Source organism: Thermobia domestica, chromosome 5, assembly GCF_964235325.1.
Source record: "Thermobia domestica chromosome 5, izTheDome1.hap1.1, whole genome shotgun sequence".
NCBI classification, from domain to species: Eukaryota; Metazoa; Arthropoda; class Insecta; order Zygentoma; family Lepismatidae; genus Thermobia; species Thermobia domestica.
In genome coordinates, this window is record NC_137458.1 from 118,710,046 (window position 1) to 118,736,327 (window position 26,282).

Sequence of the window (26,282 nt, forward strand, 5' to 3'; positions counted from 1 at the left end):
TTTCGTTTTCCTTCAGGTAAATGTACTAAAATGCGCTGAAGGACTTCTGCTGCTCGAAATCGTGATGTAATATAGAATAGTTCCAGCCAGGGATGTCCACAGAATTGTTTCCAATAGGGAAAGGGGTCAAAAGACTGATTCCAAGCGAAGGTGAAAAATGGACACGCAAGTACAGTTATGAATAGACACTGATACACGGATGCACGTAATACATCATATAGAACAACAGTTATTTATGCATATATTCTTATTATGTACAGTAAATACACTTATTAATGTGCTATTGAATAAAATATCTAATTTAAAAGTGTTCTTGTATCGACTTTCCTCAATTTAAGTTAATTCAGCCTTTTTCCTTTTACGGCTGTCTTTATCAATCCCTCGCTTAACCTATTTTTTACGATGCTTTACATCTTGGCATGAGAATTCATTGCTAGAAAAATATGATCTTGCCCTGGAAACTGGCCTTGAATCAATTCTGAACTGCTGATCGAGATCTTGGATGCAAGCATGTTTACCTATTAGCTTGGGTAATCTTGGTATTCGATAAACTGTGGCGATTTCTACATTCTAAGCATTTTAACACGGATCTTTTCGTTTAGTTGAAGTTCTTTCCACAGGCTTATTGTTTGGACTCCGATGGGGCAATTTTGAATTAATAAACGGGCAAGTTTCGCAGATACAGACCTCCCAGGAATTAGCTAAATGTGTTATCAATCATTTTGGTATACACCAATTGCATCTCACTTTCAGCATCGTCTGTTACAATCTGTTGTTGTTGTGGAAGATAAAGCCAGGTTCCCTGCTACTTCATCTCCCGAAGCTGGTGCGTGGTTATTGCGATATCTTTCCCGCGTTTAGGCCTTCATTTATCAAATGAAATATTTTAAAATGCTGTTGCCTGCGGTTTAAATTTAGCTTTTCAAAGCCTCATTGCTGTCCAGCTTGTGGGGATGAGGTTTACCAACGTGACTTACATGGTCTTTCATGAATAAAGACAAATACGGGAACTCTAAATTATTATAATTATTGAATATATAACTTACATGTCAATTGTTCAAGTACTTAATTATTGAATATATAACTTACATGTCAATTGTTCAAGTACTTGAATTAAATGCATTAATCTTATTATTTTTTTTTTAAAAAAATATTAACATTGCTTTCGTTGGTCGGGTTACACTGACATTTCTTTATATGTTTCTGTTTGAAATCTCAGAGCCCGTCAGGCACAAAATGTTAGTAAATAGGGAACGCACTGTAGAAGGATTCCCGAAGGCAAGTAACGACTTCATTACTTCATGCAAGTCTGATCATTTTTTAGGCTAACTGTGCTAATGGATTATAAACATTGATCTCTCTCTCTCTCTCTCCTCGAAAGAATAGTTTTTCTTCTTCTTTCAAGTTACCGACTTTCCATTGTAAATGACAAAATTACGCCACATTACCGGAGATTACTCCCGTCCACTTTAAGCAAATATCTCTAAAAAAAATTACCTCTTACATGTACTTTAGAACTTGCTCTTTCTTGAAATTTTGAACATTTCAGCTAAATACTAAGTTATACTGACGCCAAAAACAATGAAGTAAATAAGCGTGTCGAGTAACACACTTTAGTACAACAGGAAAAAGTTTAACGATAAAATAGCGAAGCGATATTAATGAATTCCATAAATACGCACATAACTGCTATCTATAACGTAGCTTTCATGATATAGATTGGTATGACACAAATCTTGAGTGGTGTGGTTGAAAACATCGACTGTATTAAATTTGTGGCCAAAGACGAAAAAGGAAGAAAGAAAGAAAAACTATAGTGATTCTATCCCACCAGACTTACATACAATTTATTTTGACCTTTTCCACCTAGATCCGCCGATCTATTTTGAAAAAGAAGCATATTTTAAACTCGTTTCTTGAAGAATGGATACCTAGAAGGAGGTTTTATTATAAGCTTAATGACCTTTTCGTTCCGGTGTTGAGAACTTTTCGCTTAAACCTATCGATCGTTGTTTTTCACGAATATTTGAGTTCTAAAGATACTATGATGCGTGTTTCAGTTCCTTTGCAAATATCGAGGTCACACTTTGAAGACAGAAGATACTTAAACCATTCATGAAGCCAACAGGAAGATTCACCACGAACAAAGTTATGCAGACACGCAAGGCCAACCGTAATTACTAGTTGCATATTTCACAATGAGACCACAGATGAAATTCAACTTTGACAAAAATAGAAAGAAATAACATTTAGATACACGCAATCCTTAGTTAATTATTTTAATCCTTTTTTTCTAATATTCAGTAATTATAAACTTGTCTTTTCAAGTACAGAACTGGTTTCCCCGTTTTCAATTAAGTGTAAATTTTTAAGTATGTCTCGAACGTACACTTTTGGTTACAGAAATGTTACTAATGTATGTGAAAAATATATATTTCAGTATAAATAAAGTTTCAGTAAAACTCTCATGCTACGAACCATAATGATGAGACCAGCAACATGTTCAGCATCGAAAAAGGGTCAATTTTAAACGATTTGCTATAAAGGAAATATACAGGATTTTCTAAGTAAGAAATATTTTACCTTATTCAAACGCTGTTTTTCAAAGGTTTCTCTGCGCTATAAATGATTGGAAAAGTCTCGGAGTCGAGAGAAATTTTAAGAAAAACGGAAAGGAAAGAGAATAATCTTTCCTTTTTCCCTTAAAAACTTTATTCTTTACAGGGAAGAATAGGATATATTTCGACTATCGGAAAAAGCTTCAAAATTTTAACACTTCTGACCAAAGTGTATACACTTATTTATTAAAACTAAAATACAGTGTAACGGTTTCGACAACTTAACGTTATGTTCATTAGACAGAGTTAGTGTCTGATGAAGATAACGTTTACTTGTCAAAACCGTTACAATGTACTTTAGTTTTAATAAATAAGTGTGTATATACTCTGGTCAGAAGTGTTAATTATTCATTCAGTGAGTTTCAGAGTTGTGATGGATGGAGTTTCAAAGTTTCCTTTATTTTCTGGCTTTTTTTCCCTTAGAATCGAAAGTAAAGCAAAAGAAATTTATGATCTATTACAAACTTAATAGTCTAGTCAAATTAAGACAAAAAAAAAAAAAAACCTTCTCTGCGGAAAGACTTCCAAGATGCTAAAGTTTTGTGCGAGATTTCATATTGACGTTCTAAACAATATATGAAAAGTTAACATCGTGTTTACTTCTGCTAAAAATTTTATAGTGGGTCAAAGGTCAAGAAAACGTTTATTGTGAAAATTCGTAAAATATTGGTCCTACGACAAAAGCTGTTATTAGGTAATTTGTAGACCAGAAAATTTACTACAAAAATGATTCTATTGTTTTTTTCGTGTAGGTAACCGTTTTGGAAATATTCCGTTGTAAAGCATGTGTAACTGTATAAATTATATGTATATTCTATAGGGTCTATATGGTATAGACCGGGCTGAATATTTTACCAACTGCGTATGGGTTGGATCTGAAGTCAAATTATGTTAGTATTGGGCAGAGGAAAACGTTATGACATGGTTACAGTCGTCGTTTGCCACACTGCTGGCGGCCATATCGAATTCAACATCGTTGTTTCGAATGCCAATATGGTCATGCGATATGTCAAATGACACCCTTCTTCAACGAGAAATCGAATGGATCAGTTCATTTTACGATAAATTTAACGGTGGTGCATTTACGAGTGATTTTAGGTTAGGGTTTGGGCTATACAGGGTGTTCCGAACGGAAGATTACGTTCTATACACATCTTGTAACATTACATTACAAAACCATATTCACTATTAAGAAGAACATCTGTAAACCACAAATAATAATAATAATAATAATAATAATAATAGTAATAATAATAATAGTAATAATAATAATAGAACATGTTTCAATCGATGCCATTCCCTTCTAAGGAGTTCGTCGCATCATATGTTTTATGTTCTATATTCCATTTTCATATACCGCATCCTCCTGTACGTAGCTGCTAAGCAACTATTGGAGCGTTGTGTGATACGGAAAATGATAGTTTTTCACTTTGATTTTTGCAGACGAGACGCCAAAATGCTAGCTTGTCAAGAAAGGATAGAAATAATCCTTTTGGTTGGCGTGCTCACTTCAGCAGTAATAGTAGATTTCAGTGTCCCACATCCTAATCGGTACCTGGTAACAGACAGTGCAGTAAGAAAACTCATGAAAATTTCGTGCAATTGATTCGAACGCATTGGGTGTTGGTTAAGTGGCCGGCGAAAACAGAGACGTCTATCGAGTGAAAATGGTGTTAGTCAATATTTTTTTAAAAGGAAGCAGGGCACCCTTACAAGATAACTTTTTTGTTGTAGTTAATTAATTTTCACGACAAATGTTTCTCTTTACCTTCAACCCGCTATAAAATATTTAGCAAGGATCAAATCGATGGAGACTTTTGACATATTGCTTACAACGACAATATTAAGGTGTACAGAAAAATTCAGCTTTCTGGAAATTTTTCCGTAGCAAAATGCTAATTCGACTTTACTATAGACATTTTCGGATTGATACAGTATAGAATTAGCCCACAAGAACGAATCAAATGCCTGAAGAAACATATGCGACATCGACGAATTTCCACTACGTTCATAAAGTAATTATTGTGTTAATAATTGCAATAATTGTTAATATGTTGTGTATTAATTACAGTTGACTTTTTTGGTAAAGTAACAGCGCATATTAGTCAATATGATACTATGAAGTAAGACCAGAAGTATTTGAAATTTGAACACACTGAAAAGGACACTCTGGTGATATCTCTAGCATCCCTAGTTCCAAAGGATTGCAAGTAATGAAATTAATATCTTTTGTAATGTCGAACAGAAATGAATATCTTTTGTAACTTTTAATAACTAAAGATGGTCAACGTAAACAAGATTCATATCACAATTTGATGTGTCTAACAAATTTTTTTTTTAAATATGAATATACAATGATGGCATGATAGCTTATGTATTTACTGTACCAAGTATATTGGTTAGATTCGCTATGCGTAATTATAACGAATGCGAAAACAACGAAGAAACAAAAAGTTAGTTTCGTTTCACATATTATATGGACTTACAAACTGTGGAGATCCAACGGCGAAGCCGAAAATGGTAAAAGAAGGGGTAAAGGCCAAGATGGAATCTATTCTTAGGATACGTAATCCACATTACAAAACCATTTATCCTATCTCTTATACTTTTTGCTCTGATACCTGTCGAGAGAGAAACAGAGAAACATGTACGATTTTCCATACTTGTGTACAACATAGTTCGGAAGTGTAAAAGTCATTAACGTCGGAAATGAACAAACAAATGAAAGAACTTAAATAACACAACCCTCCATTGTAGCATGTTCTTCAGGCATCACGAGCGCCAATTCTTGCGTACAGTTTAAAGACTTAAATCCAGACAAGCCCTTCTCGTTGGTCTAGTGACTAGCGCGCACCTTTGGTGCACCAAGTTCAATTTCTGATTAGAGAGCCTTGAAATTTGAACGCATTCTGTTTCCATTGTAAATCCAAGGTCCACGTCTTATACAACCTCGGTGCTGAAGGGGATGCTAAACTCCACCAATCAAATATGGACAAGTTTCAAACTTCTACTCTTTCTCTTCAGACTCAGTTTTGAAACTTAAGATGGAAAGAAAAAAATCTAAAATCTGTTATTTCCTTTAGCCATTACGCGAAAAGAGGAAAAGGCACTAGGATTGTTTGTATCAATATTACAATACTACAGCTGCCCTTCCTACATATTTTATCCTTGACACTCATTAATATTATATGTATGCTAGCGTCAATTACCCGTTTCGCTGAATTAAAATTAAAAATATAATAATGTGTGACGTTCAGATGTCTGATTCCAAGAAGCTTTCTTCACTGTAATTGGATCATGAACGTTTGGGCTCATAAAATTTTCTAATTTTTTAATATTGTTGTCTCCGCAATGATCTCCATACTAACATCGGAATCGAAAACAGAAGAAATTTCCTCCTCTGACAGAAGGATTCCACTGGTAAATGCTCATTTTGAGTTTTTTTTTTCAATTTTTACCTAAATAATTCCGTACTAAATATTAAATGGAATTACCGTGTTTTAAAATCTCAATAATAAAATAATACGAATGATAATCTTACAGAGTATTATTATTTTCTCTCTCAATCTGGGAGGGGCCCCTTTCGAGCATTCGGGGCCAAGGGCCCTCGGCAATTGCCGACCAACTGACCTAATCCGGCCTTGCCTCTGGGAGAAGGGGATTGAATTTATTTTCGCACACGTCAGATATTTGAAATCTTTGGACGTACGAAGTTGACAATGAGTATAAATGTTCTCTGTGAACACCAGCCTATTGATAGGACAGGTTTTTGTGAAGTTCAACCACTAAGAAGGTAAAGGGGGTTTGAAACTGTTCTCACTGTATTCAAGATTTCAAAATATCTCGACAACCTTAACTATTTCACTAAATAGTACTTTGTAAGTACTGGAAGACTATACAAAAACAAAAATTAATAATAATGGTACTGTAACATTTTAAAAACTGTAAGAGTGAGTGAGGAATGAAACTTCAAAAGAGTCGGCTAAAGTTGAAGGCAAACTCAAGCCCCTTTAATACTATATGCCAGGGGTGGCCAAGGCTTTTTAGGTTTGAAGGCTACTTTTCATTTCAGAAATCTCTATCGACCTACTTATCTGTTCAATAGTCCACTAAAGGGAATCATAAAATAATAATAATAATGATCCCAGACAGTTTAATACAAGCCACCGCGGGTACCTCTCACGACTTGGAAGTCGACGTGTTGGCCACCACTTCTCTATACGAATACCATGCTCAGAACTCGCTGTACATAATGCTGAGACTACTCATATGTAAAATAGGGCTATAATAAACAAAGAATTCCAATTAGAAATAGGCTAATCTATGACAGAGAAAAATAATAGCAATAAATGGAATATTCACAAACACGCTACGAAGGATGACATGGAGAAAAATCTGGCAAGAAATGTAAGGAAAATCATTACTGGAACAAAAGCTTTATCATCAACACAATGGCAATCAATATCATTATTTTTCGTAAACATTACCGTATTTCTTGAGGAATATTCTGCTCTTTTGTGCGCATTGTCCTTTGTTAATGGTCTCATCAAAGTAATCTCCGATTTCTCCTTAGTTACCCCCTCCATTCTCTTAACAGGAACATCGATCATGAGGAAGAAACGCGACATTGAATACAGCGTCCTCCTTCTATAAACAAGATATAGACTTCTTTCCGTTTCACGTGAACAAAACCAATAATCGATCGTGAACAAATAAAAGTTACAGAAAAAGTGTAAATTTAAATTAATTTTATATTAAGTATTTAGGTATGTTAAAAAAAAAAAAAAAACACCTACGGCTTCACAGACTGATGTGTAACCTTAGACACTGAAAATAATAAACTGCGAGAACTTCGCTCCATGATAACGGATAGTAGATCCTATCATGGTGAATAAGGTATTCTCCTTGTCACGCGTAGCAGTTTATGGTAACCTCTGGAGTGTCGGACTGAAAACTTACTCCAAGCATGTTTCAGTATTACTTCACTGAACATAAAGTTATCAAAAGTATTGGCAAAACTAGGATACGATTTAATGTATATGACTTCGCATAGTAATACTTAAGACAGGCGAAATTCTCTTTTGTACTAGCATGGAAACAATAATAATTGTCTGCTTTGGTCCAAAGTTATGAAGAACAAATGTTTATAAAGCTGACTAATCTTAAGGAACAGCTTAATATTTTAAGAAATTTTAATTGACAACTCATAAAGTATGATCAGAAAATAATTCCTTTATCGTTTCGACAAATGCTATCGCCTCAGCAGTAAACAGAGGTACGGAAGAGACAAAAATTAAGTGACCAGTTGGAGACAAGGTACGGAAGAGACAAAAATTAAGAAACCAGTTGGAGACATACTACTATGTGAAGAATTATTAGTATTTGCGGAACCGATTGTCACCATACGTATAAGTACAATATATTTTTGTTTATCTGCTATAGTTTTAATATGTAATCACTTTATTGAATAAAAAAACAACTCCTGCACATCGAGAATCTCCAAGAGTAAGACACAAATTTGACGAATCATCATTACACAAAGGTTGATAGTCTTCCATACAGACTAAGGCCTTGACGCATGAGCCAGATGGTCACTTGTTCGTAGGCCCAACAAGTAGAACTACATATACGACGGTAGTCTCAAAAGTACACGTCCTAACAAAGAAAACATAAACACACACAAAAAGTTATATTTCTCAACATAGTTCCCTTTTAGCTCGATACACGTTTCTCAGTGATGTTTAATATCTTCCATACCCTGTTTATAGTGTGAATCGTCGAGTTGGCATTTTTTTTAGCATTGAGCCATTTTTTTTAAGTTCGGAAAGAAAAAGTAGCTCGAGGCGGCCAAATCTGTTGAATAGGGTGGGTGGGGAAGCAATTCGAACTTTAACTCATTAATTTTGGCCATCCCGGTAATGGATGTGTGAAACGGTGCAATGTCTTCATGAACAGCACTTTATTTGTCGCCAAATGCGGCCGATTTTTCTTGATTTCATCACTCAAACGCTGCACTAAATTTGCATAATACTCGCTGTTGATTGTTTTTCCTTTTTGAAGATAATCAATGAAAATTATCAAAAACAAAAAAAAAAACCTTACGTCATGACCTTGCCAGCAGATGGAACTGTCTTCGCTTTTTTTTTTTTTTTTTGTTCTCCGCTTTCGGTCCATTGTTTTGACCGTTCCTTCGTCTCAGGTATTAAGTAATGAATGCAAGTTTCATCCATGGTTATGAATCGAGGCAAAAACACTTTTTTTTTTTTTTTTGCTGTGAAATATCGCCAGACACTTGATCAAGGGCGCTCATCAGGGGGGGCAAGAGGGGTGCTTGCCCCTAGAGAAAATTGTACTTCAGAATATCGAAAATCCAATAGAATTTTTATTAGTTACAGCAAAATTTGAAACTATTTGCCGTCGCTTATACTTGCTCCTCCCTTGCAAACCACAAAGTAGGCGCCCTTGCACTTGATTGAAACATCCTCACGACGCTGTTTTTGTTCTATTATCAGCTAACACGGGACGGTACTTTCTCAGTGTCTCACTCACAGCTTTCGCATGTCCAAATTGTCAGTCAATATGCAATGTGCAGCACTTTTTGAAATGCCTATCATGTATTCCAGCTTGCGCACTTACAGTCGACGATCATTCAATATCATTTTGTGGATTTTCTTCACCAAATTTGGCGTAGTCACCCCATTTGGTCGACCACTGGGATGTTTGATTTTGTAACCTGTACGGCCTGCACTCTGCCACCCAATATTTTGCTGTTGTAAACCACGGAGCAGACTCCCTCAGAGTAGAATCTAGCTTGGCTTTGATTTTGGCTAGACTGAAACCTATCAAATGAAAGTACTGGAACACATAACAATGACCCATTTTTTTTTTCAATGTTTACAAATTCAGTGAAAGGGTTCACTACTGATGGCCACCAAACCAATACTAAACAACGTAACGTCTTCAAACTTAAGCGATATAACGATGATACTTTCGGTTACATTAATGTTTTTCAAACAACCACCGCCATCTGTATGTTTACTTCTGGAAGTACCCACGTATTACGTGTAATATTTAGTGATTGGTTGGCCCAGGGATCCATAATGCTGTTAACCCTTATGTCCACATTAAAAATTCTTTATTATAGTCAATACAAAGGGTACCCGGGTAACCCGAATTTTCTGAGCTTTAAATATTAATCTTTGTTTAGAAATAGTTTTAGTTTTTACTCATTCGGAGGATATATGGTAAGTATACACTGCACAATTGCCATGGGCGGATTTATGGAGGGGGGCATGGGGAGCATTGCCCAGAAATTTTGGGATTATTTAAATTTTTCATTCTAAACATTAGCTTTCTTTAGATAACTTCCAACTTTCAAGTCATTGCCCCACGTTATCTCTCTTGCCCCTCCCCCCGAAGAGTATCACTTCTAAATCCGCCCATGACCATTACCTAACAAGCATTGCCGCCCGACAATTATTGCAAGACCGCAGCAATCTTTGATCACACTCCACGCTATATTTCTTTCTTTTCAGGTTTTATACATTTTGGGTATACTCGTGATCTCCAAGACAAAAATATGATTTATAATGTCTGAAGTAAATACATTACATGAAAGTAATTATTTTCGCGGTCTTGAGGCACTTGTAGTACAGTACAACGTATTAGAAGAAGAAGCCTCTTGTGGACTTACCATTACGTTCGATTGCTATGCATTTAATTCCCTACACATGGAATCCAGCCTGGTTAGATCCTATGTGAATTGGAAAAGAATGAAATACAATCTAAAATATATGTAATGTCTTTGAAAAAAAAAAAAAACATTAATTTATTGAAACGTGTGTTGCTAATACGCTTGGAAGATGAAAATAGGTGCACTCAAAGTCATGAAGGGGTAAAGAACATTGTTTTGTGTTAATTCAAGTAAGAATGAGCGCCTTTCAACCGGTGTGTACATTGTTGAGCATTTGTTTCTGCCGCTCCGGTGCAAATTTGGAAATTTGGATGCGATTCAACTACTAACTGTGTTTACTGAAATAATAGTCTGAAAGTGATTTATTGTATTGTATGGTGAACTGTTGTAGTTATTCAGTTTGTGTAAAGTATGTCAGGTTTTCGCGAACTCAGTGCTCAAGAATATAATAAACTGACTTATGATGAAAAACAGGAGTATGTGCAAAAATTATTACAAAATGAGGAATCTGAAGATGAAGCAGTGAACTTCAATTGTGAGGATTTAGAGGATGATTGGGTGCCAGAGCTTGTTGATGATTCAGACCTAGAAGATGTAATAAGAGAGCCTCAGAACATTGAAATTGAAGATGATGTGGAGAACGAAGAAATTTCTGGTGATGAAGAAGGTGAAAATAGTGACACGGTATGTGCTTCGGGAGACATTTCACGGGCTAAGGATAGTACAGAATGGCATAGATCAAATACCGGTTTGCGGAGAAAACTGAAACACAACATACTTCGAGAAAAATCCGGCCCAGTTCGGAGAACAAAATTGTTGGGTGTAAGAGACACATTCAAATGCATATTCACAGACGAAATGTGTGACATTATTATCCGTGAAACAAATAGAAAGGCTAGCACAGTATTTTCAAATTCCAGTACAAATGTAACAAATAAGCCAAAGATATGGAAACCTCTTACAGCAGAAGAATTTGATGCGTACCTTGGTGTCCTTATTACTGCAGGTGTGCAACACTCCAATTTTGAACATACTAAGGAATTGTGGAAAACTGATGCTTATCCACTCTATCGCGCTTCCCTTTCTTTGAACAGGTTTTGGCAAATAAGTAGATTCATTAGATTTGATAATGTCAACACACGAAACGAACGTTTGGAAAAAGATAAGTCAGCAGCAATAGCGGACATATTTGCCAATGCTAATTTGAGGTCAAATTATATGCCATCCGAATGCCTTACAGTTGACGAACAATTGTTCCCTACAGAGGTCACACTCGATTTACTCAGTATATGCCATCAAAGCCGGCTAAGTACGGCATAAAAGTGTGGTGGGTATGTGACTCTAGTAACTCTCATCCCCTCACTGGGCAAATATACACGGGGAAAATATCATCAGAAAGGGAGGTCAATCAAGGAGAAAGAGTTGTAAAAGACCTCCTTCAATGCTACAAGAATTCTGGGAGAAATGTTGTTACTGACAATTTTTTCACAAGTTTGCCACTAGGACGATTTCTCATGTCATGGAACCTATCGCTAGTGGGAACGCTAAAGCGTAATAAGCCGTACGTACCGAAAGAAATGTTGTCCTCTCCTTCCCGCCAAGAAATGAGTTCTTTGTTCGGGTTCACTAAAGATAACCTAAGAATGTGCTCGTATGTTCCAAAAAAATAAGGCAGTCTTGCTTTTGTCTACAACGCACTACGATTGCAGTGTATCTGGTCCTCTATCGAAACCTAAAATAATACATTTCTACAACAAGACAAAGGGGGCGTAGGCAACATGGACAAAATGTGCTTGCACTACACAGTCAAGAGGAAAACACAGAGATGGCCTCTAGCGTTCTTCTACAACATTTTTGATGTGGCGTCCCTTGCTGCATACATTATTTTCGTAGAAAATAACCCCAATCTAAAAAGAGTGACACATCAGCGGAGAATATTTCTCACAGAACTTGGGAAAGAGATGGCAATGCCTGCTATTGTCACTCGATCAAACAATCCCGCATGCATTCGCTTATTTTCTGTAAAATCTGGTATTGAATGTATGCTTGGAAGACCGGTGGTACCTACATTGAAAAGGGCTCCTGAAAAGAGGGACTCTACTGGTCGTCTTCCAATCCTTGGAGACTGTTTTGTTTGTAAATGCCAACCGCAAAAGAGAAGAAGAAAGACACGAAAGAACTGCCATGAGTGCGAGAAGCCAGTGTGTGATGAACACTCAGTAACAGTATCCAAGTGTATTCAGTGTGGGTGAATAATAATAAGGAAATTGCGTCTGAATAGAAGCTAAAAAACAAGTTTTCTCATACGGTACGGCTTGTCTTGCAATTTTCTTGTGATATGCATTATTTCAAATAGATATTTGGTATAATATTCTCTATTCCTGAATACTGTAAAGATCCACAGTGTAATAAAAACTTTGTTAGGGTACCAAAGTGCACTCTGTTTTGATAGGCTATTGCATGTAAATATTACCGGAAAAGAAATAAAAATACAAGATACCTATTCATTAAAATTTAAACTTCAGAAATTAGGGAGATTACTGAGAAATTGTTAGCAAATTAGTCGCTTGAATGTATAAAAGTCTCTGGGTTACCCGGGTACCCCAGTGCGGACTATAAGTAATGATAATTTTAGTGGCAAATATATATTTTGTAAAAAAATCTTTCCAGGGTTTATTTAGGGCAAAGAGCATAAAAAGGTAAAATTAACGAATAAACGCACGCTGAAAGAAAAACTACTAGCCATTGTGCAGACATTTCTATTCAAAACGCGGTGGGTTACCCGGGTAACCCAGTGTGGACATAAGGGTTAAGATGGTACTGACAAAGACGGCTTTATAGTGTTCATTCACCTATGACAGTCTGCTACTCCAGCAATGGTTGTTTTTTGTGTGACGACAAAAACTCTTGATCACTGCCCGATATAGAGCACTTTCCAATGGAAAGTGCTTCTTTGCACATGCACAAGGATATTTTATTCACTCATGTTATGAGGTTTAAAGAGGTCGAAAAGTGCGCACATCTTACGAAAAAAAAGAAAGAAAAAAGTGGTGTTTCGTAAGTCGAAATCCGGTCCTAATTTTCATCCATTTTTGCCATGTCAATGATAATTTGGTTGTAGCTGGACGCCTAATTTACATGTAATCTTGAAACACCCTTGTAACTTTTAAACTAACTGACAAAATTCAGTGAAATTTTATAATATGCAAGCATCGACCTCATTTGTCCGTTGATTGCTTTCCAAACTGGAGAGTTTATCCCTATAAGATTAGGTTATGCAACCCACTTATCTGTGATGTCGTTTTGGTTGCCTGACAGCCTTAGCAGTGTTTGAAAAGTTGCATATCCTTTCATTTGTTATTGAGTTCAATAGATTTAAAATTGCAGGTAGAAAGCATTACAATCTTGAACAAGGAAAGAGATATAATGCAACTAAAACCACATATTCGTTGTCGTATACAATCACACTGACTTCCACTCAACTCCTTTCCATGTGCTTCAAATATTCTGTATAAAGACACTAATATAGGTTCTAGTTGCAAAATTATAGAAACAAGCTCCCATATTGGGCGTAAGTCCTGCGCGTTTGTCCAAACAATCTCTTCTTTCCTTAATGTAATGTGAAAATCTTGTTAATAAAAATAACATCTTTCTTCTGGAATTTTAAAGATCTCTCTCTACCAATAATATCTAGAGTCAGGTCTTCAGTCTATGCTTTACGATAAAATGCGACTTTAAATCATGCGACTATCTCAAGTTCCAATTTATAGAAAATTTTAATTATAAATGATAATTCCATTGAACAAAAATTTAGCCATTACATTGTCTGTAGAAGAACTCAATTCGTTCACTTATTTGCCCCTTTTCTTTTCTATCGTGTGATTGATTTCATTTTAATCTTGAAATTCTTCATACTTATTCTTTTAGAACATAGTAATTACATTTGCTTTTTCATATTAGAATACCAAAAGAAAAATGGAGCGAATTGTTATTTCTTCATTAGAATTAATTTTTAAAAAGTAGGCACTAAGAAGGAAAATAGGATGCTTCAAATGTAACAAAAATATAATTTTACAAGTGTCTTCTTATTCTTATTGTCAGTGGTGTACGCAAAGGAAGGAGGATTCAAGGTTAACCCCCCCTCTTGAGCAAGGAATTATGGAAGAATAAACATTTAGTATATTAACATTATATCACATTTTATTTTCTTTTAATTGTTCAAAATGTTTTATTCAAACTAATGAAACATTTTAACCTAACGAAACAATTTCAAATGTAGAAACAAACTATAAACTCCAATAAACAAATTTTTAACTATGGCAGTAATGTAAAAGTTACATGGATTTTAAAGTGTCGTCTAAACATTTGGTAGAATTAAATTAATGCACTGTATTTACAAAGACTAGAATTGAGCAATTGTGTTCTCCAAACAGATAATTACTCCAAATTTTATTTAAAATTATCGTGTGCTTGCTCTAGACATTCAATTATTATAATTTTTTAAAAATTAAATTTATATTCTTATTGAAGAAACGCCTAATCAAGTTCCTTTCCAGAACCTACGGCACGCTACCACGTTGGATCGAAACAGCTATGCGCTGTATTAGCAAAGATGTAGAAAGAACTTGGCCGGAAACGCAAGCAATACGTCTTCCTACCTCCCTAATAAAATCAAGCCTTCTTGAATCCCAAATGCTACTAGTCTCAATAGGAACTGTATTATTTTTTTAAAAAAGTGTTTTCCTTGTTTTTCGGCTTCTCTGCGATTAGCAACAGCTCCAGCATCCATTACAAACAGAGGGAGACTTGAATGAGCGTATGTATCAGCGCACGCAAAATCCCTATAATAAGCATTTCCCTCTCATGCATGGAACTAACATCATGCCATCAAGTCACTTCCCACCCGAACGACAGCAGCCAGAAGGTTCCTGAATTGAAAGAATTCTAGTAGTGAATCAAATATACATTGATATCAGAATAAATTTTATAATATATATATATATATATATATATATATACAATTCACGCCTGTGGGAAAGAACGTGAGACTGAGTGCTTGAAGCCCTCCCTGACGAAATTCTGCGAATACCAATGATGATCGATCCTTGCGATGTCTAACAGCGAAGGAAATCCTTAGCAAAAAGTCCCGAGGTTAGTAAAGCGTGAGTTTACCATAAGCGTCAATAACGGTTACAACACGACGAGGCATACACTGAGAAAAATCCGTTATCCGGACAGCTGTATATTGTACATATATACGGCATCCTTATGTTTACTACAGAAATCTGTACGGAGCATGCGTTATCAATGTTATCCATATCCTACATATGTACTGATATCAATGTTATCCATATCCTACATATGTACTGTCCATTTCCCCGTTTAGATGTTACATCATGCCATTGCAGGATGTCTGACATCTAACAGTCTTGCGTATATTACATACGCATACTTTTTCATTCCATACGTCAGCTATATGTTACATACGTCCATCTATATGTAAGATCCTGACCGCCTGTATACAATTATTTCTTTCCTACGGAAAGTACATTTATTCTGAACACTTATACGGAAAATACGTATAAAATGTACTTTTTCAGTTATACGATTGCTGTACGTTCAGTCCAAAAACTACAGGATTTACACATGTAACCTACGTTTTTACGTACGCCACATATATACAGTGACTATTAGTCTCTGGATGTTCTAGAGTATGGCAACCCACGTAACTGCGGCTATTGCCAAAGCTCATTAAAACTGTAGCTGAGATAGTGTGCAAGGTGTTGTGCTATCATGGACCACACATGCTCAGTCGCTGAAAGAGAAGTAAACGCGCTAGCTCAGGATGTATTCAAACATTATGTTCATCCACAAAGTGTAGTACATTGCGTGCCACTTGCTGTCACGTGTTTCATGTTTGGGAGTCCGTCCATACAAAACATGCAGTGACCGACCCACAAGCGAGCCCAACACCATATCACTGTCAATGCGTTTAGACTTGAACAGGCACGGTTTCCAATTGCACTCCATATCGTAACGCCGCTACTGAACGGGTGTACCAATAAAGAATGGGAATATCGTCCAACTTGTTGTCACGAATATGGCCATGATATTGCTACATGAATATGGCCATGATATTGCTACATACAGAACATAGATACATCCAAGAGTGATATTCAGTTGGGCTCTTCATACGCGATGTTTGAGGCGCCATGTACTTGTATCGTCATTTATCATATTCTCGCATGTATTTGCAGGATTGAAATAGCTAACATTCTCTCGGAATTTTCTTTTTAGCTTTAGTGTTTTTTATATTTTTGTCACTATTTTTTAAATATATTTCTTTTTCATTTTTATAGTTAGTTTATTCTTTAGCTTTTTCATGACCTATATTTTAGTCTAATTTTTTAGTTTTTTTTTTTAAATTATATTCGATTTCAAACATGTTATGAAAAAGGACTGAGGGGACACTTTTAAAAAAAATCTAAGTGTATCATTTCATACATTTCCAATTCAAGGATATAGAAGCAACACATGCTAAATCCATTTTTTCAATTTTGTCAGGAAACGAAATAAAAGTGACCCTTTTATGTTTCAAATTTGTTGAACAATTGTTTTTCTTTAGTGGTAGATTTTTCTCATCTGTATTAAATAGTGACCACTAAACAAAAAACTTGTTCAACAATTCTGAAACATAAGGGAGTCACTTTTGCTTCGCCTCCTGACAAAACTGAAAAATGGATTTAGCACGTTTGGCTTCTATACCCCTGAATTGTGACTAGCTTCAAGTTTCATTACAGTGAATACTACCCTTTTCGTACACATTACGAGTTATTCGAAGCAAGATTCATGCTTTAAAATATATAAAATAAATCAAGTTATATACAGCAGTGTGGTAAGATTATCAAAATAATACAAGCAAATGTATTTTGCAACACGTAAGTTGTGTGAAGTTGTAACATTGAGAATGATTGGCTGATTTGGAGTTTAGACTGCTGCTCAGCCATGAAGGTGTATGAGACATGAACCTACAGCTTAATATGAGATCTGAACCACATGAGCTCCAGCAAGGAATCGATACCAGATCTTTCACGCCGCAGACGCGTACACAAATCATATAGCCACGATGAAGTTTCCCCGTTCAGTGCATAGGTTAAGAATTACTCTTTCACCATTCATTATCATAATCTATTTCTGATTGTCTCCTTTGTTTAAACAGCAGAATCTTGATACACCAAATATATATATATATATATATATATATATATATATATATATATATATATATATATATATATGAGGAAAAGTCAAGAAGTAAAGGGACTTTTGCAATTTCTCACACTAGGGTTTGGTAACACCGTTAGTATCCAGCGCTGAATTAGTGTCGTCTGCAACATTGCCGCGTTAGTCGTTGGAGTGTAGCAGAGCGAGAGACAACCTAATTTGCTGTACAGTACTGAAAACTATATCCAAGGAATGGATTCTAAGTGTCAAAGGAACATTCGAATCTGTATATCCATGTTTGCTTATTACTGAACATTCTTACACTATGACGGATTTACTTTCAGCTTGAATCAATTTTCTATCTAAGATTTCTGATACTGGATACGCATATAGAAATATAAGGATGTCTGTAAGAAGTATTGAGCCTTTTGCGCAGGAGATGGTGTTAGTGTCCCAAATCAGGATATATATGAATCACAGCGGGTCAAGGCTTAACATTATTTCACAGCTGACAGTTGAAGGTAATAGATGTGCAAAAAATGGCGGAATTCTTATACTCAGTAGGAAGATATTGTGTCGTAAAATGAGTGAACTTTCTCGAAGACGGCGCTACATTTTACAATTTTATTTGGATAAAGGCGCAAATGCTGCGCAGGTTCATGAAAAAATGTGCTGTGTATGGGCAAGATATTAATATGTTATCATAGACAACAGCCAAAAGATGGTACAGTTGCTTTCGTTGTAGAAATTTCGATGCCCAAGATGTTCCTGGCAGTGGGCGACCAAACACAGCAAAAGTGGATGGCATTCTGGCAAAAGTCGAGCAAGACTGGTATGTAAATAGTCATGACATCGCTTATGACCTAAACATCCATCACAAAATAGTATTAGACCATTTGGACAAAGCTGGCTATATGCAGAAGCTCGATATTTGAGTGGTACATGATCTGACTCAGAAACATTTACTCGATCGAATTTCTATCTGCGAATCTCCACTGAAATGTAAAGAACTCGAGCCATTTCTGAAGCGGTTGATCACGAGTGATCGAAAGTGGATAACCTACGACAAAAATATGTGGAAAACATCGTGGTGGAAGCAAAGAGACATTCCGCAGTTTGTGGCAAAACACACATTGCCGCCCAGGAAGATTATGCTGTGCATTTGCAGGTATTGGAAGGGCATCGTGCATCACGAGCTGCTGCCACCGAACAGAACGAGACTCGGACCTATACTTTCGACAATTAGCACGAGTGCACCTAACAATTTAAAAACAGTTCAACAGAAAGGATGTCGTTTATCACACTACGAATGCTAGACCGTATACATCTTTGACAACCCGTCGGAAATTGAGAGAACTTGGCTGGGAAGTTTTAATGCAATCACCGTATAGTCCTGAGTTGCTACTGTCACGAGTATAATTTGTTTCGGTCTCCGCAAAGCTCCCTGAATAGTATTAAGTTAGTATCAAAAGAGGTCTATGAAAACCACGTGTCTCAAACTTCTGAAACCGCAGAAGTTCTATAACGACGGGATTATAGTGTTGCCGGAAAAATAGCAAAAGGTCACCGAACAAAATGATGCACATATGGTTTCGTAACGTTCACAATAAATGTGTTAATTTTGACCTCCAAAGGCTACATACTTCTACACAATTTGATACTACAGTTCCATTATTATTATGGTTACACCTAACCGTTAGAATATATTTGACAAGAAGTGTAACGAATGTGAATTGCACAAATGTGTCTTGAAACTAATAACATATAAAATAATGAAGTGAGATTACGAATTGTTTGTTCTGCGTCTATACTACAGACATAAAATATTTGCATGAACTCCTGTATCTGATATAATATTCCATTGTTTACTATGTAATTGCTATCAACAGATGTTTTATTCAAGTTATTTATCAATATTTTTGCATGCCTCTAGCTCTTATAGCAAGGCGTTTCTCAACTCATCAACTAGAATTTGATCCATTGGGAATTTAGTCTCAATGTGTGTCTGTCTGTCTTAACGTCTGTCGATATGTCATTTAGTCAAACGCATATTAATGATCATGACGAAAACTTATGGAATGATGAAAACATGGAGTAAGGAAAATGGAAGTATACTGTACTTGTACTCCATATGATGCGATCTGAATTTGAATATGTGAACATTTGCTCCATTCGCTCATAATCATGGCCATATTTATTCTAGCTATAAGATAAAAGCCCAATGGATGGTATATTTGGCTTTGCTTAACTCGGTAACGGCCAAATGTGGTCCATGAGTCGGTTTCGACCTATATATTTATCCGGTCCGCGAATAAAAATGAAAAAATGTATTAACTGTTACTTTCGTTTACCTCAATGACGGCCAATTGGTGACCCATGGGGCGGATTCGACCCGTAAGTATGTTTTATCGGGACCGCGAATAAAAACAAGAAGATATATGGGTTTTTTGTTCCTCGCAACTCCATGCATAACAGAAAGAGTGCAGTCAGTCATTACAATATACATGAATCGATACCTGACTTTGAATAATCAAAATATGTTCTTTAATCTTTTGGTTTCCAAGACCATTCTTTTTAAGATAAGGCCATAGGTACCGGGCCGATATTTTTTAATGCAGATTTCATTAAGGTACTTTGAAATGTTAGTAGTTCATATTCTAATTGGCCTAGACACAAAACAAGAAGCAGACCCAGATTAGAACAAAGATTCAGAAAATGTATGACTTTCACACATTGAGGAAAACCATAGCCTCAGGGGAAAGAGGAAGAAAAAATGGGCCCCAAGTATGGCTCTTCAAGTGCATTATAAATTGCTACTGGCTTGAAGTGCGTTATAAATTGCCCAATGCTTTAACTGAAAAACTACTTGGACAATTTCAATGGAATCTTCATCAATGACTTCACTGGAATCTCAGGTTGGTTAAAAGGCATCCATCATTACATGTAAATACTATGCTGTTAAAATTCGAATATTTGAATAAAGTTATTCCAATAATTGTTCGCAGATATATTCGCGTAACAAATAATTGTTCTGAAAAGAAATATTCGAATAACAGAAAAGAACATTCGATTATTGAACAAATTCTTTGCATAATTTTAACAGAACTAGTAAATAGCAGGAAGCTTAAAAAAACTCAGAAAGCGGAAAACGGTATATAACTATTTGAATAATAAGTAATTTAGTTTTTCCATAAGTAGAAGCTTTGCTTTGCATATGATTAAACACAAACAAACTATTTGCTGAGCAAAACAGTATATTCACATTTAAAGAATTACATATGTGTGACACTTTTGCCAACTAACACTTTGGCTTCATCGTCTGTGTCTGATGAAGCCAAAGTGTTAGTTAGCGAAAATGTCACACGTATGTATGTGTGTGTGTGTGTGTGTGTGTGTGTGTGTGTGTGTGTTTAAAAAAAACGTGAATATATTGTTTTGTTCAGCAAATAGTTTGTATGTGTTTAATCATTTAGTTTTGTTTAATTCTTTCGTTTGTCTTACACTTTCTACGAGGGTGCGAATTTACAGTTTTCAGGTGATTTCGCATTTAGTAAAAACCATTTAGAGGGTACAATTAAAACCTCATTTCGGAGAGGGAAGGAACATTAATTTACCTAATGATTATTATGAAATGATAAATGTAACGTTTTTGGGGTCAAGAAAGCAATTTGGGTACGATTCGACTTGAAAGAAATGATTTAAGGAAAAAAAAAAGTCTTTGCAATGGGAAAGGGTTCCCGAGTGCCAATGTGAGCTCCCTAGTCGCTAAATGGTAAGCGTGCCTGTCTTTGTCGAGGAAGACCTGGATTTGATTCCCGGAGGCAGATCGAGTGGTTTGGATCTTACATTGAACTATAGGTCCATATTTCATACAACCTTGCTGCTGAAAGGGACGCTTAACTCCAATCCAACGAACCGAATGCCATAGAATTTGAACTCATTCAACAAATTTCCCGAGCTGGAAGTTATATGTATTTCAAATATTTTTCTGTGAATCTTATATGTTAATAAGCACACTTCCTCTAGATTTCAAACGAAATGAAATTTGTAGTCATATTCTTGAGGCTAAAGGAGATCGATTATTAATACACGTGAATGACTGTAAGAATTAAGGGGATGAGAATGTGGGAGGAAGCGGGAGAACCTTGAGAAAACTCATGGACACCATATCCACCACCAATCCACTTCATCTGGAATCGAACCAGGGACCACTAGCACCAGAGGTGAACATTCTACTATTGAACCACTGTGCCCCCATTTCATTTAGTGATGTATAAGGAATCATATTTTATTCATTATCAAATGTTGGCGGATATGAACTTATTTCCTCTCTTAAATTTCTCCTTTACACGTTGCTTATAATGAACATTTTCTACACTTCAAATTTTATAATATTATTAGCGTTTAGCGGAAAGAAAAATGTTCAAAGGTCAGATATATACCAATAGATAGATCTCATTGAATTGAACAAAGTAATATGGTACGTGTAAAGTGTCGAGAAAAAACTAATTTTGTGGTGCTAAAAATTATGCAGTAGATTGTCAGTAACAATTGACAGCTATTATTCTGTTGGAAACAGATTGTTTATTTATTTGTGTACTGAATATGTAAAAGATACAATTGTTAAGACTAAGAGTGACACACAAATATTATGAACAGTTACGTTATTACTTGTATTGTAAAACAAACGTTAAGTTTTATAAATAGATTATTTAAGTTTCACTAATTAAGGAAATATTATCAATTTTAATTCAAATAGTTAATAGGAAGTGGTAAAACAATAATTAACAATACTTATTTCTGATTATGTGTAGTTCTTAACAATCTTCAAATAATTTAACCCTTAGTCGGTAATATCCGTCTCCCAGGCGGATGTACGATACTTTTTTCTTCAGAGTTGGTACTCATATTGGAGGTATGATCTGATACTTCACCTATGCTTCAGTTGTGGGTTGACTGTGCAGTTTTCAGCAGGTGATTGCGTGTCTAGCTCATTGTTGCAAACTTCGAAGTGTATAAAGTTATTTCACCCCGTCTCGCAAGCGGATATTACTGTAAAGGAAATATATTTTATCCGTCTAAGGGACGGATATTACTTTATACTGACAACTATTAATATTTGGTTGTTTCTTTCGTTTCGAAAATTTAATATTTTAAGATGTCAAATAGCAAAGGTATAACACAAAGGAGTAAGGCTATACCACAAATGGCTATAGATCAGAAACTGATTATGATTACGGATCCGATGACTCGTATGTTCCTAAACAAGATCATTTATCCAAAAGTTCATAAAAACAATCAAGAAATAGATTTTAATGATGCCAATAACATATTTGATAAGGGATACAGCAATGATCAGAAAAGTGATCAGAATAATACGAAAGTACAACAGAAACTGATAGTGTTTATTGCAAATATATATATATATATATATATATATATATATATATATATATATAGTTCAATCAGATAGAGTTGCAAGAAGCCAAATTTGGGTACTAAAACACCTAAGTAAAACGTTATTAAAAAAAAAAAACAATTGTCATCATGGATAGGACCCGAGAATTAGTTATAGAATTTTCCAAATCCAGAGGACATCTGGCATTTATTCCCTACTGATGACACTTTGAACGAAACTGTGAACTGCATTAGTGTACAATGGAAGTGATGAGAAGAAAGTTACATAACTCCTTTTCAAGTTATAAGAATACTGATAAGACTAAAATTGAAGGGCTTATTGGTTTGATGACTTTGTGATCCATTTTCAAGTCGGGGCGTGAGAGCTTAGTGTCACCTTTATCAACTGACTGCACTGGACTTCATGCTTTTCATGCAACCATGTCTCAAAAGGTGAGCAGTTTTGGTTTGATGATTCATCTACTCGTGAACGAAGGGATAGAAAGAATCCTCCAGGAGACGTGTCCAATGTTTTCAATAAGTTCATTTCTAATTGCCAAACGGCATATTCTATTGGGGTGCATATATGTGTTGATAAAACACTACAAGGTATATATTTAGAAATTAATTCTTAGCGGCGAAGCATGTTGCATTGAACTCATGGGTACATTTACAAGTGAACTACGATGTGCTTCTTATCCAGTTTATTAATTTTGTTACGTAGAATCAATTCTCTGGGTGTAACTAAACCTTATTGAAAACTTACTTACACCACTTTGGCTTCAAGCGTCTCAATTGTGCGTGTCCGTCTCTCAGGGCGATGTTACTGTTATAGCTTATTTTTGGATGTTACCAACTAAGGGTTAAAATGGATAAATCTTATATAATAAGACTATCCATGGTTTTGGATTGATTATTTTAACAAAAGAAAGACTGACCAAAGCTAAAAACCCACTTTATTTTAAATTATAATTTGTAACGGTTTCGGATATCTAACATATCCTTCTTCAGACACTATTGACAATAAATGAAGGTATTTTCATTTATTGTCGATAGTGTCTGAAGAAGGATATGCTAGATATCCGAAACTGTTACCAATTATAATTTAAAATAAAGTGAGTTTTAAGCTTTGGTCAGTGTTTCTTTTGTTAAAATAAATATTATGTAGGCTACTCTTAGTTCCATGAAAGAATCAGTTATCTGTAGTTATTTTGTTGATCTATTTTTCTAAATATTTATAATACTTATATCAAACATTTATCGAACTGATATATTTTAACAGCAAATTTAGATATAAATAAGGAGGATTTTTAGTTAAAAGATAATATAATTATTACTTGGTATCAACGTTCAGCTAAGTAAGACTGGTAACAAGACTGGTCACAAAACAAACGAAAGTTACGCTGTAAGAAAGTAAACATTCTGCAGGATCTTGAATCTCACACTAATAATATTCATAGATCGAAGAAAAGCTACAAGTATCGTAATTATATATTAATAATTAACTTTACAGATTAATTCTCAAAAGATATTAGTAACACAGAATAGTAGTTAAATGATAAGAGCACATATTAAAATATAAGATCAAAAAGGCAGAAAATTAAGAGAGAGCTTTAGATATCACAATATATTTCTATTGTACGTTTACTTGATTGAGATTTAATAGTTTGATTTTTTAAATCTTTACTTAATAATTATAATTAAACATTGTGAAAAGGAAATTAATATGATAGTTGACTGGAAAAAATTAATATAAGTTTTCAAAATGACTTTGTATTTATATCTTAGAGTTAAGTTTTATCAATTTTTCTAAATTGATGAGAATTTAATTTCTAAAATAATGAAATTTAGAAAATACATAAGAATAAACTGACTGTTGACGTCAACATCAAGACACGTTGGATAACTACTATTGTGCTACAGCAGTTTCTTAATAATACGTCTTGATATTTACTTTCTACTTTAATTAAAGTGAAAGAAAGATATTCTCATTCAATTTAATTAAGATTTGCTGCTGTATGCCTCAATTTGTAACGGGTGAATCCATGTTTCTTAGGAATCGTATGTTTCTGCAGACGTTACTTAATTCTCGATAATAATTCGAAATCTTATTAAAATACAATGCTACTTTTAGGCAAATATTAAAAAAAAAAAATAAGTAGCATATCATAGTTACTTTCTTCATGCAAGGAATACGAGTGCACAATGACAGTATAACAAAAACTTATCAAATGGTAATTTCAAATATGTTTTCTGTTTCGGAACTTGGATTGTTGCTTTTCTCATATATGTAAACAGTATTTTGAACAACTTGTTATTCTCTAGTTTACGTATGAGATGTGTGGAGTTTTTGCAGTAATAAACACATCACTGTAGAGATGAAAACAGGCGTCACAATTCGCTGGACCCACTGTCCTCTTGCGGTTGGACCACTATAACAGGGTTTCACGTTCCCATCCTCCCAAATTTAGAATAAACGCTATAAACAGAACTGGGAGATTTAGAAAACCATAATATTGGAAAATGGAATTTCCCAAGGAATTATTAGACTATTAAAAACAAAGTTTTAATCAAAGCAAAAGGAGATAGCTTATAATCTCTAAGATAAACAAACAAATGCATACAGCTACGATGCGATGTGTGTGGTGCAAAACGTCGGACGACCAGAAGGGAATGACGGAGTATGTTTACACACAAACGCCGCACATATCATGTGTCTATTTATTTTTTGTAGCATTTGCATAGTGTTGTGAAGAGACTCACCTGACGTGGAGCTGGAGGCGTGCATCGCTGAACGCCTGGAGAGGCTTCATCAGTCGGGCGGCAGACGCATCGCCCCGTGCCGCAGCCAGAGAAAGAGAGAAGAGATGGCTTGACTCGACTTAGCCCAACGCAGCACTGCGCGATTCACTCCCTCATCCCGATCAATATCTGCTTTTCCACAAATAATACAAAACTCCTACTACTCGCAATGCATGTCCTCTTTTAACTCCATTACCAACGTCCACACAAAATTTTCTTTGATCTCAAACCATCGCTCTCAGTTTCTCCTACTTAGACATTCCACTGAGATTTTATAGTTCTTTCTCCTCCATCTACACGTGTGTTCGTGCAAACAAATAGAAATAAAGTTACGTAATAGATCGTTATCAACTTCCAACTACATTCAAATTAACCGAACCTCATATCATACTGACCGAAAAAAAATCAGTACTTCTAGTCGGACGTTTCCATTAGTTCTAATAAGTTCTCTTTCCTTAAGATTGTAAATTATGCTTAATTTTTCGTGACTCCAGGCTGCGTTGTGGCCAATTTCATTGACTAAAGTCCTCAGGATAGCAAAAAATAAA

The 26,282-nt window shown here is 35.3% G+C and overlaps 1 protein-coding gene across 3 annotated transcripts in view; it reads right to left on the reverse strand.

The window, feature by feature from the left end:
* The window catches only part of LOC145686069 (apoptosis-resistant E3 ubiquitin protein ligase 1), a 411,433-nt gene that overhangs the window by 219,641 nt on the left and 165,510 nt on the right, over positions 1-26,282 (reverse strand). The window contains exon 1 of one of the 3 annotated variants that reach the window (XM_081758981.1): positions 25,696-25,855. The exons of the other annotated variants lie outside the window; for them this stretch is intronic. Coding sequence (XP_081615107.1) covers positions 25,696-25,720 — 25 coding nt within the window. The 5' untranslated portion in view covers positions 25,721-25,855. Of the gene's footprint in view, positions 1-25,695; positions 25,856-26,282 lie in introns of those variants that run through there. 3 annotated transcript variants of the gene reach the window in all.